Genomic DNA, 22,288 nt, shown 5'->3' with positions numbered 1-22,288 from the left:
ACAGTGAGCAGTCTTGGTGAGTCTCCTCCAAAAGCCTCCAATCTCAGTACAGAAAAGCATTTGCATACTGATGGGCAGGGAAATCGTGTTGCTTCAAGCCTCTCATTAGCGTGCAAACAATTTTCTTGCACAGACTGGAAACTTCTGAGTGCCCTGATCTCACAGGACTTCAGGCATCCATTCTCTACAAAAGTGGAAAGAGTCTGGAGAGGAAACAGCTCACTAGATCTTCGAAAAGTCAGTCTTCACAGGCCTGCCCAGCGTGGCAGGATGATGGGAGAAGCAATCGTGGGGAGCAAGAGGTATCTCAGTGGGTCAGGGGAAGGCCTTGGGTGGTCTTAAGCAGGTGGCCTGATCTATCAATAGCCCCCCTCCATAGCCTTCCCCACTCAGATACCTTGTGCCGCACATTCAATTAGCAAATGCATGGACAAAACCAGGGAGTAATCACAGTCAGTTATGCAATTCACTCCTATGAATCCTTGGATTACAAATGTAATTGGCAGTATCCATTACATTCATATCTCAAGGACTACCTGTATATTTTCAGTCATATATATATATATATATATATATATATATATATATATATATATATATATATAATCAATCAGCAATATATAATTATTAAGCAATATTGAGATGTCTGAGGAATAATGGTAAATAAAAAGATGAGGTTTAATTAATCCTATTTAACATTTCTTCATTTATTCAAACTAATATTACACCTTACGAGGCATCTAGACAACATGTATAGAAGAGCAAACTAAATGCAAATAGTTTAAGAAACAGTCATGTCAAAAAGTTTACAATAAACACATATCATATTTTTTACAAATGGCTGCCACTAGCAGAAATCACCATATCCTCTGAACCTGAATGGATAGGGTATTTTTCTCCATTATACCAAAATTGGTATAATATTGTTTGTTAATAATTTCAGGTCCTTTTTATTTCAGGTCCTTTCCCACAATCAATTCCCAATAAGAAAAAAAAGAAGAGTGGAGGCAGTTAGACATATCTTACTGGGAGATATTGAGACAAGGGTCATGTATGCCAGTCTTCCCTTCCCTCCCTCTATCCCCATTCAGTCAAGCCAAGATCCTTGCTTTTTCCCTTCTCTTTCCTCCCTCTTTGAACAAAGTCTTCCTGAGCAGGGTGGATAAAAATCAATGATTTCTTTTAAAAAATCAAAAAAAATCAGATTTTTTTTATTTAAATCAGATTTTTTTGATTTAAAACAGATTTTTTTAAATAAAATGCTTTTTGAGGAAAATATATTACCATCCAAAGGTTATTCCATCATGAAATAAAGATTAGTTTTTTAATTATGTAGAATAAGGCTGTATATGTTTAATTTTTTTGGTAAATAAATTCCATTAATCCATGCACAATGTCATGCTCTTCCAGAGGTTTTTGTAAGATTATTGGGCAGTTTCTCTGCCTACAAGATATTATCACAGATGCTTGGTTTACTTTTGCAGTTCTCAAAACTGAATTTGACTCAGTAGAGATCACATGCCTCTTCTTCACAGCAAAAATGTTATAAACATGAACAGAGTTGAGAAAAAGACCTTAATCCTATTGTTCTACAAACCTATGAATACAACCCCTTCAGTGCTAAATTTCAAGAAGTTCAGTGAATAGAATAGAAACAATATTTTTCTGATTGTTTGGAGTGGAATAGATCTGCACAAGAAGAAAGTGAAACTGTGAGGAGGAAGGGGCAAGCAGACAAGCAGTACAAAATGAAAGTGAAACTTTCTGAGCATAATACTACACAGCCACAGACAGACAAGTCTTTGGATCTTTTTGTGTGTATGACCTGAGGTTTATCACATTCTTTCCTTGGAGGAAAAAAACCTATAATGGCAGCAGGCCGTAAAAGAGATCCAGTTTGGCAATATTTTAATGAAGTTCCTTTACCTATTGATAAGGCAGGCATACATGCAAACTGCAAACACTGCAACAAAGAAATGCAAGGCCTGGTGGCCCGAATGAGGCAACATCATGAGAAGCGCTGTGATGAAGATAACCAAAGAAACACATTTGAACAGGCAGGATCTTCAGGTTGGTAAACATTTTTATTGAATCATATTTCTAAAGACTGCCTTGAACTGTCATGTTTGAGCAAAATTATATTTCTTATTATTACTGCATGTTAATGTCATTTGGTACAGTTATGAAGAAAAGCAAATATTCCCTTTGGGGCAGTGCTGTGTACAATAAGCAGAAATTGTATAAACAATAAAAATAACAGCATTGACTTTTTTGTTTAGGGAATTCATGGATTCTGGAAACTATCTACCTTCAAGATCACCATCCTCCTGTTCTACAGTTTCAGAGTTATCCTGGAAAATAAAGTTATCCTCCAGGATAATGCTTCATTAGCATCATCATCATCAGACACATATCACTATCACCTAAAAGAAAGAAAAAACCCTTCCCTCCTGAAACCACCATAGATAAGTTTGTGATAAAAACTAGCAGATTAGAAAAAGAGTTAATTGATGAAAAAATTGCCCAGTTTGTTTATGCAACGAACTCTTCTTTCCGTCTGACTGAGAACCCACATTTCATTAATATGGTTCAGTCACTGAGACCAGGATACAGTCTACCCAGCAGAGCAGATGTTGCAGGGAAACTGCTGGATAAAGTGTATGACAGAGAAATGGAGCAATGTGCAACAGCTCTGGAGGGTAGAATTGTTAACTTAAGTATTGATGGGTGGAGTAATGTCCACAATGATCCTATTGTATGTGCTTGTATAACAACAGAAGAAGGGAAAGTCTTCCTTGCAGAAACAATTGATACGTCAGTAAATGCACACACAGCAGAATACTTACAAGAAATGGCAGTAAAAGCTATAATAACATGTGAACAAAAATTCAAATGTCTAGTATGCAGTTTGGTCACAGACAATGCTGCAAATGTATCCAAGATGAGAAGAAATTTAAAAGAGCAGGAAGGGAATACAAAGCTAATAACATATGGTTGCAGTGCTCATTTGCTGCACCTCTTAGCCAAAGACTTAAGTGTTCCAGAAATAAAGACTAATGTTGTTAAAATTGCTAAATACTTCCGTAACAATCATTTTGCTGCAGCTGCTCTGAAAAGGATGGGTGGAACCAAGCTAACGCTCCCACAAGATGTTAGATGGAACTCTGTGGTGGACTGTTTTGAGCAGTATATCAAGAACTGGCCTATTCTGATGACAATTTGTGAAGAAAATCGAGATAAAATAGATGGCACTGTCACGGCCAAAATCCTCAACATTGGGCTTAAGAGAAATGTTGAACATATGCTGAGCATCCTGAAACCCATCTCTGAAGCTTTAAACAAAATACAAAAAAATAGCTGTTTTATTGCTGATGCTGTTGAAATTTGGAAGGAACTGAGTGAACACTTAAAAACAGAACTACACATGGACAGAATTAAATTACAAGCATTAAAAAAACAAATGGGACAAGTACTGCCTCCAGCTCATTTTTTGGCAAATATTGTCAATATCCAGTATCAGGGTCAAAATTTAAGTGCTGAGGAAGAGGAGTTAGGTACATGGGTATCTAGCAATCATCCATCTGTAATGCCAACTATAATAAACTTCAAAACTAAGGGGGAACCATTCAAGAAATATATGTTTGCTGAAGATATTTTAAAGAAAGTCACACCAGTGAACTGGTGGAAGTCACTTAAGCATTTGGATTTAGAGACTGTTCAAGTAATGATTTCACTTTTAACAGCAGTAGCTTCTTCTGCAGGCGTTGAAAGAATATTCTCTTCCTTTGGACTCATTCATTCTAAATTGAGAAATCGTTTGGGACCCGATAAAGCAGGAAAGCTTGTTTTTCTTTTCCAGATTATAAACAAAGAAGAAGATGAAGATGACGAGTAAGCTACAGAGGACAGTATTTAAGTTTTTCATGTGTAGGCTGGGCTGACAGTCTAAGTTTATATATATATATATATATATATATATATATATATATATATATATATATATATATATATATATATATATACATACACCAAATTAGTTAACAAACATGGATGTTTGTTTAAGCAAATAACATATGCTGTAATGTTATTGTTTCAGTTGAATAAATCTATTTAAATTTTTATTATTAAGGTAATGATTATTTTTCTCCTTCCTAAGTACAACAGAAAAGTTGTCCAAATATGAATGATTAACCTATTAAACTGGGGATAAAAAAACTAATATGAAAAGTTGTTATTCTAAAAATCTTCATCTACTTGCATATTAAAGTTATACCAGCAAAAATTAGTCTTTATGTAGAAAACTATGATTAAAATCAAGCCTTACTGACTAGTGATTTAAATCGTGATTTAAATTGTGATTTAAATCAGCTTGATTTAAATCAAATCCACCCTGTTCCTGAGTAAACCTTTTTCAGTGCACGCATAAATTAAAAATATTTCTTTTTTGTTATTCCATGGACTATAATCTTTGGAACAACAATCCTTTAGAAACAAGAAAAAAAATATTTAAAGAGTTACTTCCAAACTTCATCACAAGTACAAAAAGCTAGGACTGTGTTTCTAATGCTTTACTATTCATGGGGGTTGGAAGTGTGAGAGTAGACACTAGAATATGGCAGGCTATGTTACTCTACCGGCTGAAGCTGAGACTTCCCTATAAGTTTAGCTCCACTGATATTAGAAGACAGATTTCAACAGGATATAAACAAGCATTTTACAACAAGCTCTAAAAGGTAAAGGTTCCCCTCGCACATATGTGCTAGTTGTTCCCAACTCTCAAAACCAAAGAGCCAGCACTGTCCAAAGATGTCTCCATGATCATGTGGCTGGCATGACTAAATGCCAAAGGTGCACAGAATGCTGTTACCATCCCACCAAAAGTAGTCCCTATTTTTCTACTTCCATTTTTATGTGCTTTCAAACTACTAGGTTGGCAGAAGCTGGGACAAGTAACGGGAGTTCACCCCATTACGTGGCACTAGGGATTCACTGAACTGCCGACCTTTTGATCGACAAACTCAGCATCTTAGCCACCGAGCCACTGTGTCCCCTTTCCCCCCATTTATTATTTTTGAGTTATGAGCAAAAAGAGTTACACTTAAGCAATGTCTATTTGACACAAACTGACATTTGGATGCTGGTAATACGACTCAGGTTTCTATGGCAGATAGCAGAAGATACACCACTTGTGTATTTTGCACAACTTAATATATCTCTGGTACCAACTATGTATCTTCCAAGCAATCGACCAATGGAATATCTTGTCTTCAGAAGTTGTGGATGCTCCATCACCTAAGGCTTTCAGAAGGAGATTAGACAACCATTTGTCTGAAATGATATAGGGCATTGATGGCGAACCTTTTCGGCGCCAAGTGCCCAAACCGGAACACACATGTATGCATGTGCATGTGCTGGAGTGCTAAAAACCTGAAGACCAGTTGGCTGGAGTTCGCATGCATGTTTTCAGGCTGTTTTATGGGCCATTTTCAGGGAGTTTTTTTGCCCATTTTTAGGCCAGAAACGGCCTAAAAACAGAAAATGGCTCAAAAAAGGCCAGAAAAACAGCCTGTTTTTTGGCAGTTTTTCAGGTCATTTTCGGTGCTCCAATGCCTGAGAAGACCAGCTGGCAAAACCAGGAGAGCAGCTGACGATGGCGCGTGTGCCCATAGAGAGGGTTCTGTGTGCTACCTCTGGCATGTGTGCCGTAGGTTTGCCATCATGGATATAGGGTCTCCTGCTTGAGCAGTGAGTTGGACTAGAAGATCTCCAAGGTATCTTTCAACTCTATTATTCTATGTTCTATGTTCAAAATTGGCACAGAACATTGGATTATCACAACTATATGACTGCAGCTTACTATGTGGCTTACACATTTAAAAAAATATCGAAAAATTAGACTCAAAACCCCTATTACACTAGCCTATGTTAATCCACTTGTCATTAAACACTAAAACAAAACAAAAAAACCATTGCAATTTATCTCTAAAAATAAAGTTGTTGGGTCATAAGGTAGTTCTCACTTAATGATGATAACTGGGAACAGCAACTGTTGCATGGTCATAAAATATAATATCATGTGACTACAGAGACTTATGATGGCCATGTTATGTGAATCCTGCACAGTTGTAACATCCTATGGTCATGTGATCACCATTTGTAACCTGCCAACTTTCCCATTCACTTTGCTTTTCAGAAGCTAGCAGTGAAGGTTGTAAATGACAACCAATGACAGTGGGATTCTGTGAACGTTATAATTGAAAACAGGTTTTCAAACTCCTAAATTGCAGCCATGCCACTGCAGAGAAGATTCAACAATTACAACTATGCAAAATGGTCATTAGTTGCCGATCATTCATCATCACTGTAACTTTGAACAGCCACTGAAGAAGTAGTTGTTCAACAAGGACTTTTTTTAACTGCATCAATCAGAACTGGACAAAATATTCTAGAACATATGGAAGAGTTCCAGACATATTATGAAAAATATGATGTTAGTACTCAAAGGAGCGCAATAATTTCTGTATCTTTGAGGTTGGAAACTACTTTTTAAACCCATTCCTTCTCAGAGGCTGAATAAAACTAGTGTGAGATTTACAATGATATGAAGTGGACGACAACTCAGGTTGGTAAAGTGGCATCTAAAAAGAAAATAAACTAGTTGTGGTGGAAGGCAAAAGAAAGTGAATTAATATGTCACACAGCTTCCCTTAGGAAAGGGAATGAATCCCCAGCCAAATTAATTCAAGTTTGCCAGAATTCAAAGCAATAGCCATACTGCCTGGGGATCTCTGGAATTTGAAATGTTGGGTTCTTATGCCAGAATAAGGACAATTTGAGTTTCATTCTTTTACACTTTTACAAATTATATACCCTTTTTTAAAAGTATGACAGGTAATGCAGAATAGCAATTAAGGAAATCCTCAGTTTAAAACTTGACTCTAGTGAATTTATTAAATGGACCCAAGCAAGTCACTGTATTTTAGCCTTAGATTTCCCATCTGTAACAGAAACCTAGTAATGTTCAGTTATATTATAGGTATAGGATTTTCCCAGATAAATGTTTTATGTTCTTTGAACATGTTAAATTATTACACATGTGCAAATCTTATCAAAATGGTTTTAAGGCAACTCAAAACAAACAGTTTGGATGTTAACATATACAGTACTAAATTGGTGTTTGGCATTACAACCAAACATGCTGTCAAGTTGACCTTTTACTTTCTTATAATGAGACCAGAACACCAGACCAGAAGCTTTTGTGAACATTGTTTAGCTAACTGCAAATTAGCAGCAGAAATTTTGAAACACCAAGAATGAGTTTAAGTATGATTTATTGAAGCATCCAACTTCAAACCATAGATTATGAAGCCTAACTCAATAATCCACGATAATTCGTTTTGAGTATTATGCTATGATTAAATAGAAAATGGAACTTGAATTTGTACAGCTTTGCTATGATCAGAGATTTCAAAAAAAAATGAGGATGCAGTTGACAGTGACTAAAATACTAATAATTGCAAAATACAAAGTTATTGTGAATAAACAAAAGCTTTTGATTTCCTAATCAACTATTTCCAGGATTCATTAAAAAATATCACACTATAGAATCTGATAATACTATTAATCACCATGGAAACTACTATGATGTCACAAAAATTGAATTAGTGCATCACTGGATGAATCTGGAAAAAAATATTGAATACAAAGGATCAAAGCTTCAGTTTGAACAATGTCTTGGTAATTTTGAATGGGAAAAGACTTGTAAAAGAAACCTTGAATTTTAAAACCAATTTTATTTTGAAAGAGAATGAGAGAGAAAAATATTATCAGTGCAACTATTATCCTCATATTTGTTTTATCAGGATCTGGTGCAGGGTACATCCAGTTTACAGGATCTTTCTAAAAGTCCTACTATGCATTTTTATCAAATAGCAGTTCACCACTGCTGTATTTGAAAGAAAAGAAAAGAAAAGAAGAAAGAAAGAAAGAAAGAAAGAAAGAAAGAAAGAAAGAAAGAAAGAAAGAAAGAAAGAAAGAAAGAAAGAAAACACTATCTAAGGTATTTTCCGACTATAAGGCATTAAAATTATTCTTCTTAATAGTTGATTTCTTCCTGTAACCATGGTACCTTAATTTCACTACATGCAGGAATAGCTGCTTAAAAGCAGATTCCAAATCTATACAAGATCCCCATATAATGCAACATGAAATCTACTGCCATTTCCAGTTCCATAAAATTAATTTTAAGGAAGCACAATCCTAGTTAGTGTCGGACTAGTCTTAAATGGATTTTAATGATGTGGTATGCTCAAACAACCAAGTTATTTCCACTAGTTATTAGTTTACATGGAAATCTGACTCTGCTATATATTGAAATAGAAACCCACACACTGCTGCAATATGCCCCCCACCCCTAAATAAGTCATCAAACAGAAGTGTATATATTACAATATATGATCAAATTTCCATTAATATCATGGAAGAACTCTGATATACAGTGCTTATTCCCATTTAAAAGATTGGCAGCATACAAATCCAAATATTTAACTGCACATATATGTTCATATTAAAATGTGTCTGCTAGAACTGTCATGCATGTATCAATATGATTATATTGTAGCAGTCTTGTTATTTATGAAACACACATCTCCTAAGTAACTTAAATGCCTGTTAAATGTTTATATTTTTATTGTATTTTTACTGGTAGGAATTCTTTTCATATAATCATATACAAGTATAATATAAATGTGTATAATTATATTTACGATGATAATTCATATAATAAGCAGATTACCCCAACAAAACTAATCTATTTCATTATTATTGGAAATTCAGGTTTTTAATATAATTTCCTTTCTGTATTCCTTCATACCTAATCCTATGAGAGGGTGATGCTCCACTAAGGCCCAGCTGTTGTCATCCACACAATGACTTTTGTAAACGAGCAACTGGCAGAGGTCCCGGGCTGTTGTATCTGCTAAGATCTCAACTACCTTGCAAGTCCCATCTTCACTAAAAACTTTTATATCCTGCAATACAAAAAAATGATACACTTTATTGATAGCAGCTCTATATTCCAAAAAACATTAAAAGGAAGAAAAAAACAAATACTATACATTTGATATTGGGCACATTGTGGGGTTTGATAATGAACCTATATATACTCTGATGCAATAAAATGCTGCCTCCTAGGTGCTGTTCAGATTAAGTCTATTTGAATAATTTATCTAATTTTGGGGCCATGGGAAGGAAAGCTATAAAAAACACACATTACATATAATGTATCTTTGCACCTTTTCTAGAAACCCAACAAGCTAGGAATCTCAGAAAAATGAGTTCTTACAACTATGTTAATATGAATATTAAATGAGTTCTTGCAACTATGTTAATATGAATATTAAGTGTTAATATAAATATTAAATCTCTAATACTAGGGATTCAAACAATTGGCAGAGGTAGGGAGGTGGCAAGATTAATCACATATTCTCCACTTCAAGATTTTTTTGCCCTCAAAAACATGAAATAAAAAGATCAATTAAAATACAACTCTCTTGATTAGTATTAAGTTTGTCTAATTTGGAACTGAATTTAAAACAGTTGCAAGCACTAGTTACACTTCTTTCATGCTCATATCACAAAATCCCATCCTTTCTTGCCACTAAATATACTAATAATTGACAAGAATAAAAATAGAATAAGAATAAATGTATTATCTTTAATCATTAATTAAGATTTGTAGTCTGTTAGCAACCTGTGAATCTTCATTAAATAGATAATTCCCATTACTAATTACTATTGTCTTAATCAGTAATAATAAATAGTATTAGCCCTGCAAAAAATATCCCATTCACAAGTTTAAGCTTAGATTAAGATTTAATACAGATTTAACCCTGTGTTAACTTTATATTCTGATCTGGGAACGAGAAAGAGGAAAAGAAAGCATTTTACCTCACCAGTGTGCACAAAGCAGCAGTCAGGAGAACAAGAAGGCATTTTAAAATATTGATTTCTTGTTCAGGAAGATTGTTCTCTGCCCCTTCCAGCCCTTTGAAATTCCAAGCTCAAGCAACTCAGGTTATTTCAATGGTTATTTCAGTGCCAGCAAGTCCTGGTGGTGTGTGCACCATTTTCTGGAGGAAGCAGAACTTCCCTCAAAGGGTTACACACAATCTTTTAGGTAGTGAATCAAACCACACTGTACAGACCAATCCTAGCCCTTTTTGTGACTGATGTAATCATTTACACAGAACTTGCAGACATCCAAATTATGACCCCAGGAAGAATTTTCTTCCTTTATGACCACCCACATTTTAAAAAAGAACACCACACAGCCCAGAAATCATTCGCCAGGATCACCGAAGTTTAAAAGAGCCAAATTCTGCAGCCCAAACCCGACTGGCTCCTTGAACTGTTGGAGAGATTGCCAAATCTCTCTCCATTTCCCACCTTGTGGAAGCAGCTGATGTCATTTGTTCGCAGTTAAGCCCTTGAACTTCTCCAAAGCTTTTAATGCTACTACTTCTCACACTCACACTCACACACACACAGACAAGGCAGGATCGTTCCCTCCCTCTCTGCTTCTCTGAAGCGTAATAGAGGCTTTCAAAGAGAGCTGAGGAACTATCATAAATTCAAAAGCTCCATCTATCCATTCTTGTGTTACGCTGTATATTTAAGAAAGGGACTCCACAGTGTCGTATTAATGTAATACCAATTCTCCGCTCACTGTTGAATCAGCAGCACAGAGTAGCATGGAAAGGCATGATTAGGGAGGAGTTAAAATTTAAATATGAAGGAAAAAAACACGACTCAAAGCTGGTTCATTCAGGAAACAGCATCTTTTGAAAAGCAGGATGAGCCAGCTCTTTCAGAAGAAGGGGGAAGGCGAGTTCTTATTAAAGAAACTCTAAAAAGTGATTTAGCTTTATAAAATTCCTACATATTCCTCCCCCCCCCCAAAAAAAACCACCCTAGCTTACAAATAAAGGTGGACTTCAAAGTTTTGTGTATACACTGTTTAGCCTCTTTTTAAAACCAGGATCTTGGGGATTTTATTTTCCAGAGTCTAAAGATAGAATATTTCATACTCAAGTGGTTACAACCCAAGTAAGACAGGTTCAACTGCTTCAATGAAATACATGCATTATGTATAGTCATTGCTGTGGGCAGCTAAAGAACTAAAGAGCTAAAGATTTTTCATTTTTCCTGAAAAATCTGTTCATTAGCAGCAGCAGCAGCAAACATCAGTAGCCTTCTTTCCCTTATATGAATTTATTTCAGAAGGGTGACCAGATAAACTTAATGCAGGAAAAAAAAACCAATGTTTTTACAGAACTTTAAAGTAACCAACAGATTATACCATACATCTAGATACAATCTAATAAAATCAATTGCTGCTCAAATTTTCCATCATAAATTACATATGAATAGTTTTCCACCAGAGAGAACCAGAGATTCCCAAAGTACCAAACATGGTATACCTACTGTTTCCTAATATGTTACTGCAAGCCACTTGCAAATATTATCTATCACAGGGCTGTCAAACTGGTGGCCCACGGGCCGAATGCATCACCTGCAGGCCATGCCTATCCCGACTCTGCAAAGGCAAAAAATTCCGCGATATGTCATGTGATGCAATCGAGTTTGACACCAGTACTCTATCACAATTACTAGGCTGAGAATGATAGAGGGTGGCTATCTATTGAGGTCACAGCTGAGAAAAGTTTTAACTCAGGAACTCACAGTACACTCATTCATTCACCAAATCTCAAGGAAATAATGTGAACTTTTGTAGAGGACTTTAGCTGCAACTGCTTCAGAGCTCAAACATTGTTGGAATCCTGCCATCTTTATGAGAACCGTAGCAGCTAATATAGATGCACAGTAAGTAGCACAAGAAATTTTCTTAACTGGACTGCTGGTTATGTTTCATTTGTTGCACAGGAAGTAGGCTCACGTTCAGGCTTGACAGCATCAAAGAAGATACCATCAGTTCAGAATCCTAAACTACATCATAACAAGGGAGGGCGAGGAATGGAGGTTAACCTTCATTGCCATTTTCCAGATTAACATCTCATCCCATCCAGCAATGTAAAAGCCTCTCTCCTTACCAGTTCCTAATTATTATACAAGAATGAGGGTTCAGACATAAAGCATATGTGAATAAGAACGACTGACTTGTGCATTATGGGATTATATATGAATATGTGGCAGAAATAAATGCATAAAAGAAAAAATGGGTGGGAGGTAACCTTGACCTCTTTTCTTTTCTTTTTTCTTTTCTTTTCTTTTTTCTTTTCTTTTTTCTTTTCTTTTTCTTTTTTTTTGCTTATATGAGGCACTCATCTTTGGCATTTGCCCCCAACTTTTGTGGCAGTTCAGTGTAGTGGTTAAGGCAGTTCAGTGTAGTGGTTAAGGCATCAAGCTACAAAGCAGGGAACCATGAGTTCAAATCTCTCCTTAACCATGAGAGCCAGTCACTGTCTTTCAGGATGGCTGTTGTGAGAAAAATAGGAGAAAGGTGTGTTGGATATGTTCACCACCGCTTTTAATTATTTGTAAAAATAATAAAAGCAGGATAAAAACAAACAAATATATAGGTTCCAGAGGCTTAAAAAAGATTCTTCACCTCTCATATAAGATAGGTAACTGTATATCATTGTTATTTATATAATGCAGGTATTACATGTTAGGAACTTACAAGTGAACAGACTTATTAATAGTTCTCATCATGGGAAAGCTTAGGTTTACTGGAGGAGAAGAGGAATTGTGAAGAAAGAAATGCCAAGCATCCAGATTTTATTTCAAAAAATCCTGGAGTTTCTTGCAACATACAGAAGACTCACCCTGAGTCTTCGGAGAGGGGCGGCATACAAATTGAATTAATAAATAAATAATAATGCCAGATCCATTTAAACAAATTACAATCTATTTTACAAGTAATTGCAGCTTGTTCCAAATGATAACCTTTAAAACCCTTTTCCTCTCCAGGTATACAGGATGGAAGCAGAAAACCCACAGCTCACCAGAGCATGTTTTTACTACAGGGAGCCAAGGAATTTGTGACTAAATTAATCCCAACCAAAAATTAACATTAAACAAATATGATATAGATGTCTTCATCCTTTTAGCAACAGCAATTATGAACTACTTATAGCATTAGACAAAAGCTAACACTGCTTCTTTTCAGCAGTTTAACATCCACCCTTATTTGCTATAAAGACACAAGTATAGTTATCTGTCTTGTCTGGTTAGAGGCTCCCTGACCCTAGTCTATAAATCATTGCTGACAAAGCAAGCAATCTCTGGAAATATTATAAAATTCTTCCACATAATTAAATTTTGTTTAAGAATATATCAGAATTGTGCACATAAGAGTAAACAAGTGTTTTTTCTGTCCCTAATATAAATATAGAAAAAATGTAGTGATTGTACAATTCCTTTGTCTACAATATTTCTATTTTCCCTTCTATTAGAGATTTCTATGACATTACCATCTATTGAGTCCTTTGAAAATGTCTTATGTTTTTCTTTGGTGACTCAGACAGCACAATCTCACAAACACACACACTGAGTTGCAACATGGTTCTGAGGCTGAACTCAGAGTGGCAAGACACAAATTCTAGTGCCCCTCACCCTTAAGCACAAAGGCTGGGAGACCTTGGGATAATTACTGTTCCTTAGTTGTACAGGGAAATGTTGAAAACCAGATACCTACCAAACACAGAAATTACAGTCATGATTAGCAATAGCAATAACACTTTATATACCACATTGCAGTGCTTTACAATAGGCGATTTACAATCTCAGCATATTGCCCCAACAATCTGGGTCTTCATTTTATCTACCTCAGAACAATGAAGATTGAATCAACCTTGAACCTGTCAGAATCGAACTCTAAATGATGGGCAGAATTAGCTGCACTACTGCATTCTAACCATTGTACCACTAGGCCTCTTTTTAGTTCATTAATGACTACAATCTCATTTTTAGTATGCCAATCTCTGCATTGGTAGGTCTTTTTCTTTAAAGGCTCCTGATCAATTTAAACTGGGAATGTATTAATCACACAGGATTCTGTCCTGTGTGAGTGCACTGATGGTAGGTTCGTGAGATTCCTGCTAACAAGTCATGGGCATGCTTTCTAATATTTTATTTCTTTAGGAAATAGGCAATGCCATTTTGCATAATCCACAAGATAGTTCTGCATGCTGCAAATTATATCATGATGGAGTGTTTACTGAAATATTTGGAAAATGGTAATACTGACAAGGGTTATGCCAGTTTCATCTTCTGGTCCTAGTGACAGGAAGGCCAATAAATCTTCTAGAATCTCAAATCTAACAGAAGGATCAGTGGAATACAGGACAGACCACTGGACCAGGATAAAGTAAGGAGCTCTCTCAATATACCATATGAGCTGCCTCCTGCTTCACCCCATTCTGCTCTCCCTCCCTCCAATTTCATATCTGGATTATTTGGGGGCAAAGGTCAGTCTTCAGGTCAGCCTTAACCCCTGTTTGGAAACAGTTCAAATGACAGATTACCAGTACAAAACTTCTACTGAAGCATTCTGCACTCAAGACAACTTGAAAGGTAATTAAAGTCTCTATTCCAGGCACCTGCTCAAACTCACCCAAGTCTATCCCATACTACTTTAAGGAGAGTGATTGGTAGTACTTTTCCCATCAGTAAGTGTGCTGGACAGAAGGAGAAAAAAACCAGGAGAATCTACGAATCATTACTCTTAAATTGTCCACCATAACGCTATAAGGACAGGACCACACACAACTCTTCTTACTAAGGCAGACTGGAATTGGATCATCAGAGCTGTACAGATTATGCTCAGCTATTTTTTTTATCCACTTAAAGATTAGAGAATCATATTAAAGCAATCTGGTCAAAAACCCTCAGCCATTCACTGTAAATGGAAGATAAGGAAAGCTAATATGGCACATATATAACAAAGATGTGATTAAATAGAATGAATATCATTTTCACATCAGATTAGTTTCAAAGCATAGTAAAAAATAAAGGTGACAGAAGTATAAAATGTTTCTGTATAGTGAAGCTGATCAGGGATTAAAAATTTCAATATTTTATTTGAAATATTTTAGTCACATTTGTCTTTAAATGAAGGCAAAGGTAAACTTTGTTTTTGTGCATTGCTTTCCTAAAGTCAACTATACTGAAATCTCAGATGGACTCTATTTGCTTGTTTTGGTTCCACTCTGGCAAATTCTAGTCTTGCCTGTCACCGTATAATTATTTGCATCTTGAAATTATTCTTGAAACTACAAATTACTTGGTCACTGAAGATCTATCAGTTCATTTTTTTTCTTTCAATTTTTTTTTCCTGAATTAAGCAGAAAATAATGTTGTTATATGAGAATACAGGGATAGCATGCATTAAATTTTACTACTGAAAGTACAGAATTTTCTCCCTCCCATTTATATTTAATTTCAGTTGGCTTTTTTCTTGTTGATTTGTGGGATTTTTTGGTATCTGTTTTTCTATCTTACATCTATATTGCATTCTATTGTAATATTCTTCATAAAGTAAAACTTTGAGGAAATAAATTTCCTATTAAGCTAACACAAATACTGTCTATGTTAAGAAAGTGTGATCTAAAATTACTTTTTCTTTTCAATAGAAAGCAAGAGTTCTTTCAAAAGCTTTTATAGAAAACCTGGTTAAGGCTATCTACATATAACTGACAACTCCAAATACAAAATACTGTACTCCAAATACAGTACTAACCTAGTTGGTAATCTTCAAAGCTGATTAAGATATGTCCAATTAATGTGGCTATTTTTAATACTTTCAGCTATATCAAGAGATCAGTCTTTAAAATTAATTAATTTTTTGTCTTAGGGTTGTGTTTTTTAAAGAAATACTATTTTTCTCTACATTTATTGTTAAGAGAGAAAGAGAGTGAATATTCTTACTATATCACATAATAAGTAAATTGGACTTGAACCGAACATTAAATCCTTTTTTTAATTACAATAATCCTTATGTTCAAACTATAATCTTACAATTTTACATACAGGAATTTAACGTAATGAATTTAAATATTTCTGCATTTCAGTGTGTATGTATTAGTTTTCATATAATCATAACATTGGAAGAAACTGGATAATCTAGTCTAGTGGTTCTCAACCTGTGGGTCGCGACCCCTTTGGGGGTCGAATGACCCTTTCACAGGGGTCGCCTAAGACCATGGAAAACACATATTTTCAATGGTCTTAGCAATAATTTTATGGCTGGGGGTCACCACCACATGAGAAAAGGGTCGCGGCATTAGGAAGATTGAGAACCACTGATTTCTAGTCCAACCCCTACTTAATACAGAAGTCACCAAACAGATGATTACATAGCCTCTATTTGAAGACCTGAAGTAAAGGAGAACTCACAAGTTCATGCGGCCACTTGTCTGTCTGACAGCTCATACAGGTAGGATGTTCTTTGTGACAGCTAGCCTTCTCTTCCTTTCTTATAATGTTAAGTTTTAAATTCTGATGATGGGCAATAAGAAGTAAGTCTGTCTGTATGACAAATATTTAGATATTTGAAAACTCTTAAAATAACTTTCTTCAACTGTGTTGCTGTAGGCTAAATATATCCATACTTGTAACCGTTTTTCATATGGTTTGGTTTCAGTTCCTTTTTCTTGATATTTCCCTAAATTTGTGCCAATTTAGCAAACTGTTTTGAACTATGATTCCCAAAAGAGTCATGAGCCTATCTAGAGTTTTCTGATTGTTTGTTTTTAAAAAATTCTCTTTCAACTAAAGCAACTCATCTTAGTTTTGTGTCATCTATGTATCTTAAAAGCCACTCTTCAATTACTTCATCCAATTTCTGAATCATTGTTGAATAGCACTAGAACAGTGCATAATGCGGTACTCCACTCAGCACTTCTCTCAAAACTGAAGTGGAGCTATTAATAAATGTTCTTTAGGTATAGTCATTTAGACAACTGGGAGGCTAGTAAATGAATGGAAAAACCTGAAGAATATCATTGGCTACAGCAGACCTCCTTCCCTTACTGAAGAGAATCAGCAACTGGCAGATGAATGTGTTCTATTGTAGGGTTGAGAGGAGATCACTGTCAACTATCGCTACCCTTCCCATTTCAGATAGACCAATGGTAGCTAAATCACCTACATCTATCTACATCCCTTTGGGGCCCCACATCTCTGGCTATCTTAGAAAAAGATGTGCGATGTCTATTTCATTAACAAAAGATCAGAAAAACATCAAGCCCAGAAGCATTGGCACAGAGCCACCAATCCCATCAGTTTGACAAATTGGACTCTAGTTCAGTAAGTGAGGTCAAGTTCTTGAAGCTTGAAGCTGGCCAGACTGGAAACTGGCTGTGATGCCAGCTGCCCTGTCCCCTTAAAATCATCTGTGCTGGATTGGTGGAATTCGAGGTGGCCCATGTTTTTCAGTGGCCACTGCCACCTGTTGTGCCTTGCCTGGACCCAGTCTGCACCCAGACCCTCCTTGTAATGCAGGAGCATCTCAGATCTGGGTGCAGAGTGGAACCAAGGAAAAACTCAATAGGTAGCAATGGCAGATGCCACAGGATGCAGCCTGGTGCCCAGATATGTGGCTATTTGTCCTGTGCAGCCTATTGGCCAGTGTCTCTCTGAAAACTGGCCAGGATGAGAGTGTGGGGGACCAGTGGTGAGTGACCACTGGCAGAGGAAAAACACCAGCGGAGGGCCAGCTGACTATAAATGGCCCCCAGTGAAGTGGGAGATTGCAAAGATCTATTTGTCAGAAATGTATACATTTTAGGGCAGTCTTTCTCAATTTTGGGAACTTTAAGAACTTTAAGATAATTGTCTATAGTTGTGCTATGTTTTTAGAAAGAATTTATCCAATCTCATAGAAAATCAGGATGATATGAAACATTCCAAGGGTTTTTAAAGCTACCAAAACATTTTTTTCTATCAATAGATGGAAGAGAATTCTTAGAAGGAATTGGGTTGCAACTATCCCACTGTCAAATTCTAAAAGCAAGACAAATATTCATGCTACTTTCAAGTGCTGGCCTAAATATATAGCTCTTCAATGCTCACAGCAGGAGAAAAAAACATTTTTAACAAAATCTCTGCCCACTCATTCCATTGATGCTAATCCAACAGGAGACAGGGATTTGGGGGAGGCAAAAGCTTGCATGACTCCTGTTTTAATACTACTTACTTACAGGAGTAATTTCCATAAAGTAATCACGTTTTTGTAAAGATAGTTCTTTATTTGGCATTTGAGTGCTATTGCCCATTAAAATTGAAAGCACTGGACTGAAAAGTTCAGTTCTGGTTGCACTCTGATTTTGGTAGTTCATTATGCATATAAAACCAATTCAGAAGCAATGAACTATTTTACTTCATAATTCTGAGCAACAGCAATTATATTGCATGCAGATGTACTAAGTTACTTATGCTAAAAATAAGATACCCTTTGATCAAGTACAACATAACATGATTCTTCCTTGTGATGAGTGATCGCAAGAAATTTTTTAAAAAATCCATGTTAAAACCAGACACTTTCAAAAACATAAAGAAAGTCTCACTCACTTGCTTATTCATAGGTTGACTCTGAGGTAGAGATCCCGGTGCCAACACAGGTGAATTTGTGGGGCTGCAAAGTTCAGGGAAAGGATTTGGAATGGCAGGCAAAGAGGATGTTCTGAATTGTTGTTCTTCCTCCTGCAGACGTCTATAGTCAAATCAAATCTTTATTATAACCAAAGTTCAACATAAAGAGAATGGGATACAGTCAATTTAAAAAGCATTAAGAACACAGGTAGTTTTCAATTTACAACAGCTGATTTAGTGACTATTCAAAGTTACAACAGTCCTGAAAAAACAACTTGGTAACTGACTCATATTTATGACTGTTGCAGTATTCCAGAATCATGTGATCACCTTTTGTGACCTTCTGACAAGCAAGTTCAATGGGGGAGTAGATACACATAACATGTGTTATTAACTTAACAACTGCAGTGATTAACTTAACAGCGGTGGTAAGAAAGGTCATACATTGGGGCAAAATTCACTTAACTGTCTCCCTTAGCAACAGAAATTTTGAGTTCAATTGTAGTCAAGGAATATCTGTACATCAGTGTAATGACAAAAATGTAAAAAAAATACAAAATAAAAAGTATATATAAAACAAAAGTCTAAAAGGAATTTAAACATACAGATATAGAACATACAGATATTTTCAAAGAGTACTCTGATTAGGATAGTTAGCATTAGTTAAAGTGGGACAAAAATAAAAACCATGGCTATGGGGCCATTTTCCAAGACGCTTTGCTGAACAGAAATTTTTGATGGAAATTTTTCTTTTCTTTTCTTTTATCCTTTATTGTGAGAAGTATTATCTCAACATTTTCTGTGGCAACTTTATCTAATTTCCCTGTTCTTGAAAGGAACTATTTATGCCTGGTTGTGAATGCCCAGGTAATGCAACCTATGTACCAATTTAAGGGTAAAGCGCTCTGCAAAGCCTGCAAAACAAATACTTTTTAACTTACAAGCTCAAATTGAAAACTTTGGTAAAAAGTTTGATAAAATAGCAATGATTTTAAATCAACCTGGATAGCTCAGCAGACTAATGTATTGTAATTTAACTCCAGCTGTCTGCAATTAGTAAGTTTGAATCTTGCCAGACTCAAGGTTGACTCAGCCTTCCATCCTTTCTAAGGTAGGTAAATTGAGGACCCAGTTTGTTGGGGCAATAAGCTGACTTTGTAAAAATATATAAAAGTATGAAGGCTATTGCTTAACGCATTGTAAGCCGCCCTGAGACTCCGGAGAAGGGCGGCATATAAATCAAATTTAAAACAAAATAAATAAATTAAAAACAAAACAAAACCTGAAGAGGATATCCACATACTAGAAATTATAGCCAAACCAAACTCACAATTGGTTGGATTGGAATCTGGAAACTGCTGTTGCCAGATTTAAAGGAGAAGGAACTTGGGTTTAGAAACTGCTGGTTTGTTGGACAAGGCTGAAAGGGAAATGGAGTCTACAGATTAACAGAATTGATGAGGAATGAAATATATTTTCTTAAGAAGATTGATGACAAATTGGGGAATGGGCTTACTATATCTATCTCAAAAACAATTTGGATTGGATTCTTTTGGGGGGAAGATGGATTGACCACAGAGGTTTATGATTCTGGGGAAGTTTTCAACCAAAATTTTAAGGAAGTTTTATTATTAACAATCTAATGAGGATATTTGATCCTGGACAGATCAGAGATATTAATTGTGACCATTTGTTAAATACAATAATAGATTTATAACACAGGGCTGTGAAGTTTAACTGCTGTTGATTCATCTTTGCTTTTATGCATAGTAGATAGATCACAGGTCAAATAGATGTAGAAGTTTATATTTATTTGGAGCCTGCTTCTCAACAGCGGGTGGAGAGACTAAGATTGTTGCAATATATTTATCAGTATTCAACAAGGGAGGTAATATATGTATATGTGTTTCTGTTTTTTGTCCTTTTTAATACTTTTTCTTTTTCATTTTTAATGTTTTGTCTAATTTTCTTTTGTTCTTGTAAAAATTTTCTTTTTTGTACTATATTTTATTTTAACTTTCTGAATAAAATAAAAAATTATTCAAAAAAACATGGTAAAGTTTACCAAAGCAAAAGAAATTTATTTGTGACCTAGAAACAACAGACAATCACATATCTTAATTCTTATTTTTAAATATCTAATTAGGCCCACCATATTTTCTAATATCTTGCTAATTCTGTTTAGCAGCATCATAATGACAGCTAATTCAATAAACTATGGATATACATTTTTTTTCATGTTTCTAAGCATTTATCTATATAGATAAATGCTTAGAAACTTAGAAAATAGAAAAAAAAATCTAGAAATTTACAAATACTGGTTTAGCCTCTCACAGAATAAAGTTATTTAAATTTGTGCTTTAAAAAAGTTCTTCATCAGTATCAGAATAAGTATTTTTCCCCTTTATATTTTACTTTACTTTAACTTTGCTCATAACTAAGGTATTTTGGAATTATACAATTCTTTTATTGTTAAATTACCAATGTTTTGTTCTTGAATTTAATTTACTTAGATCCAAATCTATTTCTAATCTGATACAATGGATATTAATTTTAAAAAATTCTGAACATCTGAAGTGCTGCAATATTAACATTTATTCAGAAACAAGGCCGTCTGAGTTCCATGAGATTTACTTCCAACCAATTATACTTAATCATTTCTAAACTGAATGCTGGGGCAAATAGTTATTTTGAGAAAAGAGCTGTTATATAAGAAAAGAGCCTAGAATTGTTCTGGCAACTGAGATGATCTATAAATTAATTAAACAAGCAAACAGGAAACTGCTTGTTGACCTAGCTTTGCCTTCAACTTTCACTCTGAGCAGATAACCTTCTCCAGCCTTTGCTTGAGACATTCAACTCTCAGTACAGAGGCTCAGGGAGGGACATGCATGAGCTATTCAGTAGATTCCCAGTCCTCTTTCTTTCCTCCTTCCAGAACTTCCAAAACTTATGTCAGTGTAAAAGAATGTTGTACTTTATTCTAAATAAGTACAGTGCTAAGAGGAAGCACATTCAGAATACTGACTCATACAAAAACAAAAACGAGTGCCTTTAAAGTTGTCAGTGCTTCATATTTTTAAAAAACTTAACATTAAAAAAAACAAGTTTTCAGGAGAAAATGCATACTATAACAAATAGGCTCAAGGAACTGCTGTATTAAATAAATGTGTTTATATATGATGAACCCTAGCACCCTAAAGAATTCAAATAGGACCACTGATACTACCTTCAATTTACAGAGAGATAAAGCAGAGAGATAATGCATCCTGCCAAGTTCTTGCTGTAAATCAGACCCCAAATTTTATTGTTATAATTGCATTCTGAATTGGATCGTTATTGCCATGATTACCTGACTGCCGTGATGCGAACTGGTTGAGACCTCTGTATTTTCTGTCGTGGAGACACTGGATGCAGTGAACTAGTTCCTGAAGCTAACAGCTGGCTGCCATTCTGAAGGAGAGGTGTACTTTCTGAATGCATACAGAAGGTGGAACATAGACTTTCAAATGAGGAGTTCATATTGTTAACTAAAGCTTCCAAATCCACATCATCATCTAAAAGGATAGAAAGAGATGAACACTGAAGATCAGAAGCAATATATACATTCATTTTATATAAAGAACTACACATATCTGGACAGTTCTAATATAACAATTATCTACCATTTGGCATT

At 35.3% G+C, this 22,288-nt stretch overlaps 1 protein-coding gene across 17 annotated transcripts in view; it reads right to left on the bottom strand.

The window, feature by feature from the left end:
• The window catches only part of GRB10 (growth factor receptor bound protein 10), a 138,614-nt gene that overhangs the window by 46,205 nt on the left and 70,121 nt on the right, over nt 1-22,288 (bottom strand). For all 17 annotated transcript variants that reach the window (XM_087892349.1, XM_087892352.1, XM_034416411.3 and 14 more), the window contains 3 exons: nt 21,965-22,169; nt 18,592-18,733; nt 8,873-9,029 (listed from right to left, as the gene is read on the bottom strand). In XM_087892349.1, the coding sequence (XP_087748475.1) occupies nt 8,873-9,029; nt 18,592-18,733; nt 21,965-22,169 (504 nt within the window). The remainder of the gene's footprint in view (nt 1-8,872; nt 9,030-18,591; nt 18,734-21,964; nt 22,170-22,288) is intronic.

This window comes from Pantherophis guttatus, chromosome 4, assembly GCF_059756535.1.
Source record: "Pantherophis guttatus breed Tessera chromosome 4, ASM5975653v1, whole genome shotgun sequence".
In the NCBI taxonomy this organism is placed as follows: Eukaryota; Metazoa; Chordata; class Lepidosauria; order Squamata; family Colubridae; genus Pantherophis; species Pantherophis guttatus.
This window is presented reverse-complemented; position numbering and strand designations above follow the sequence as displayed.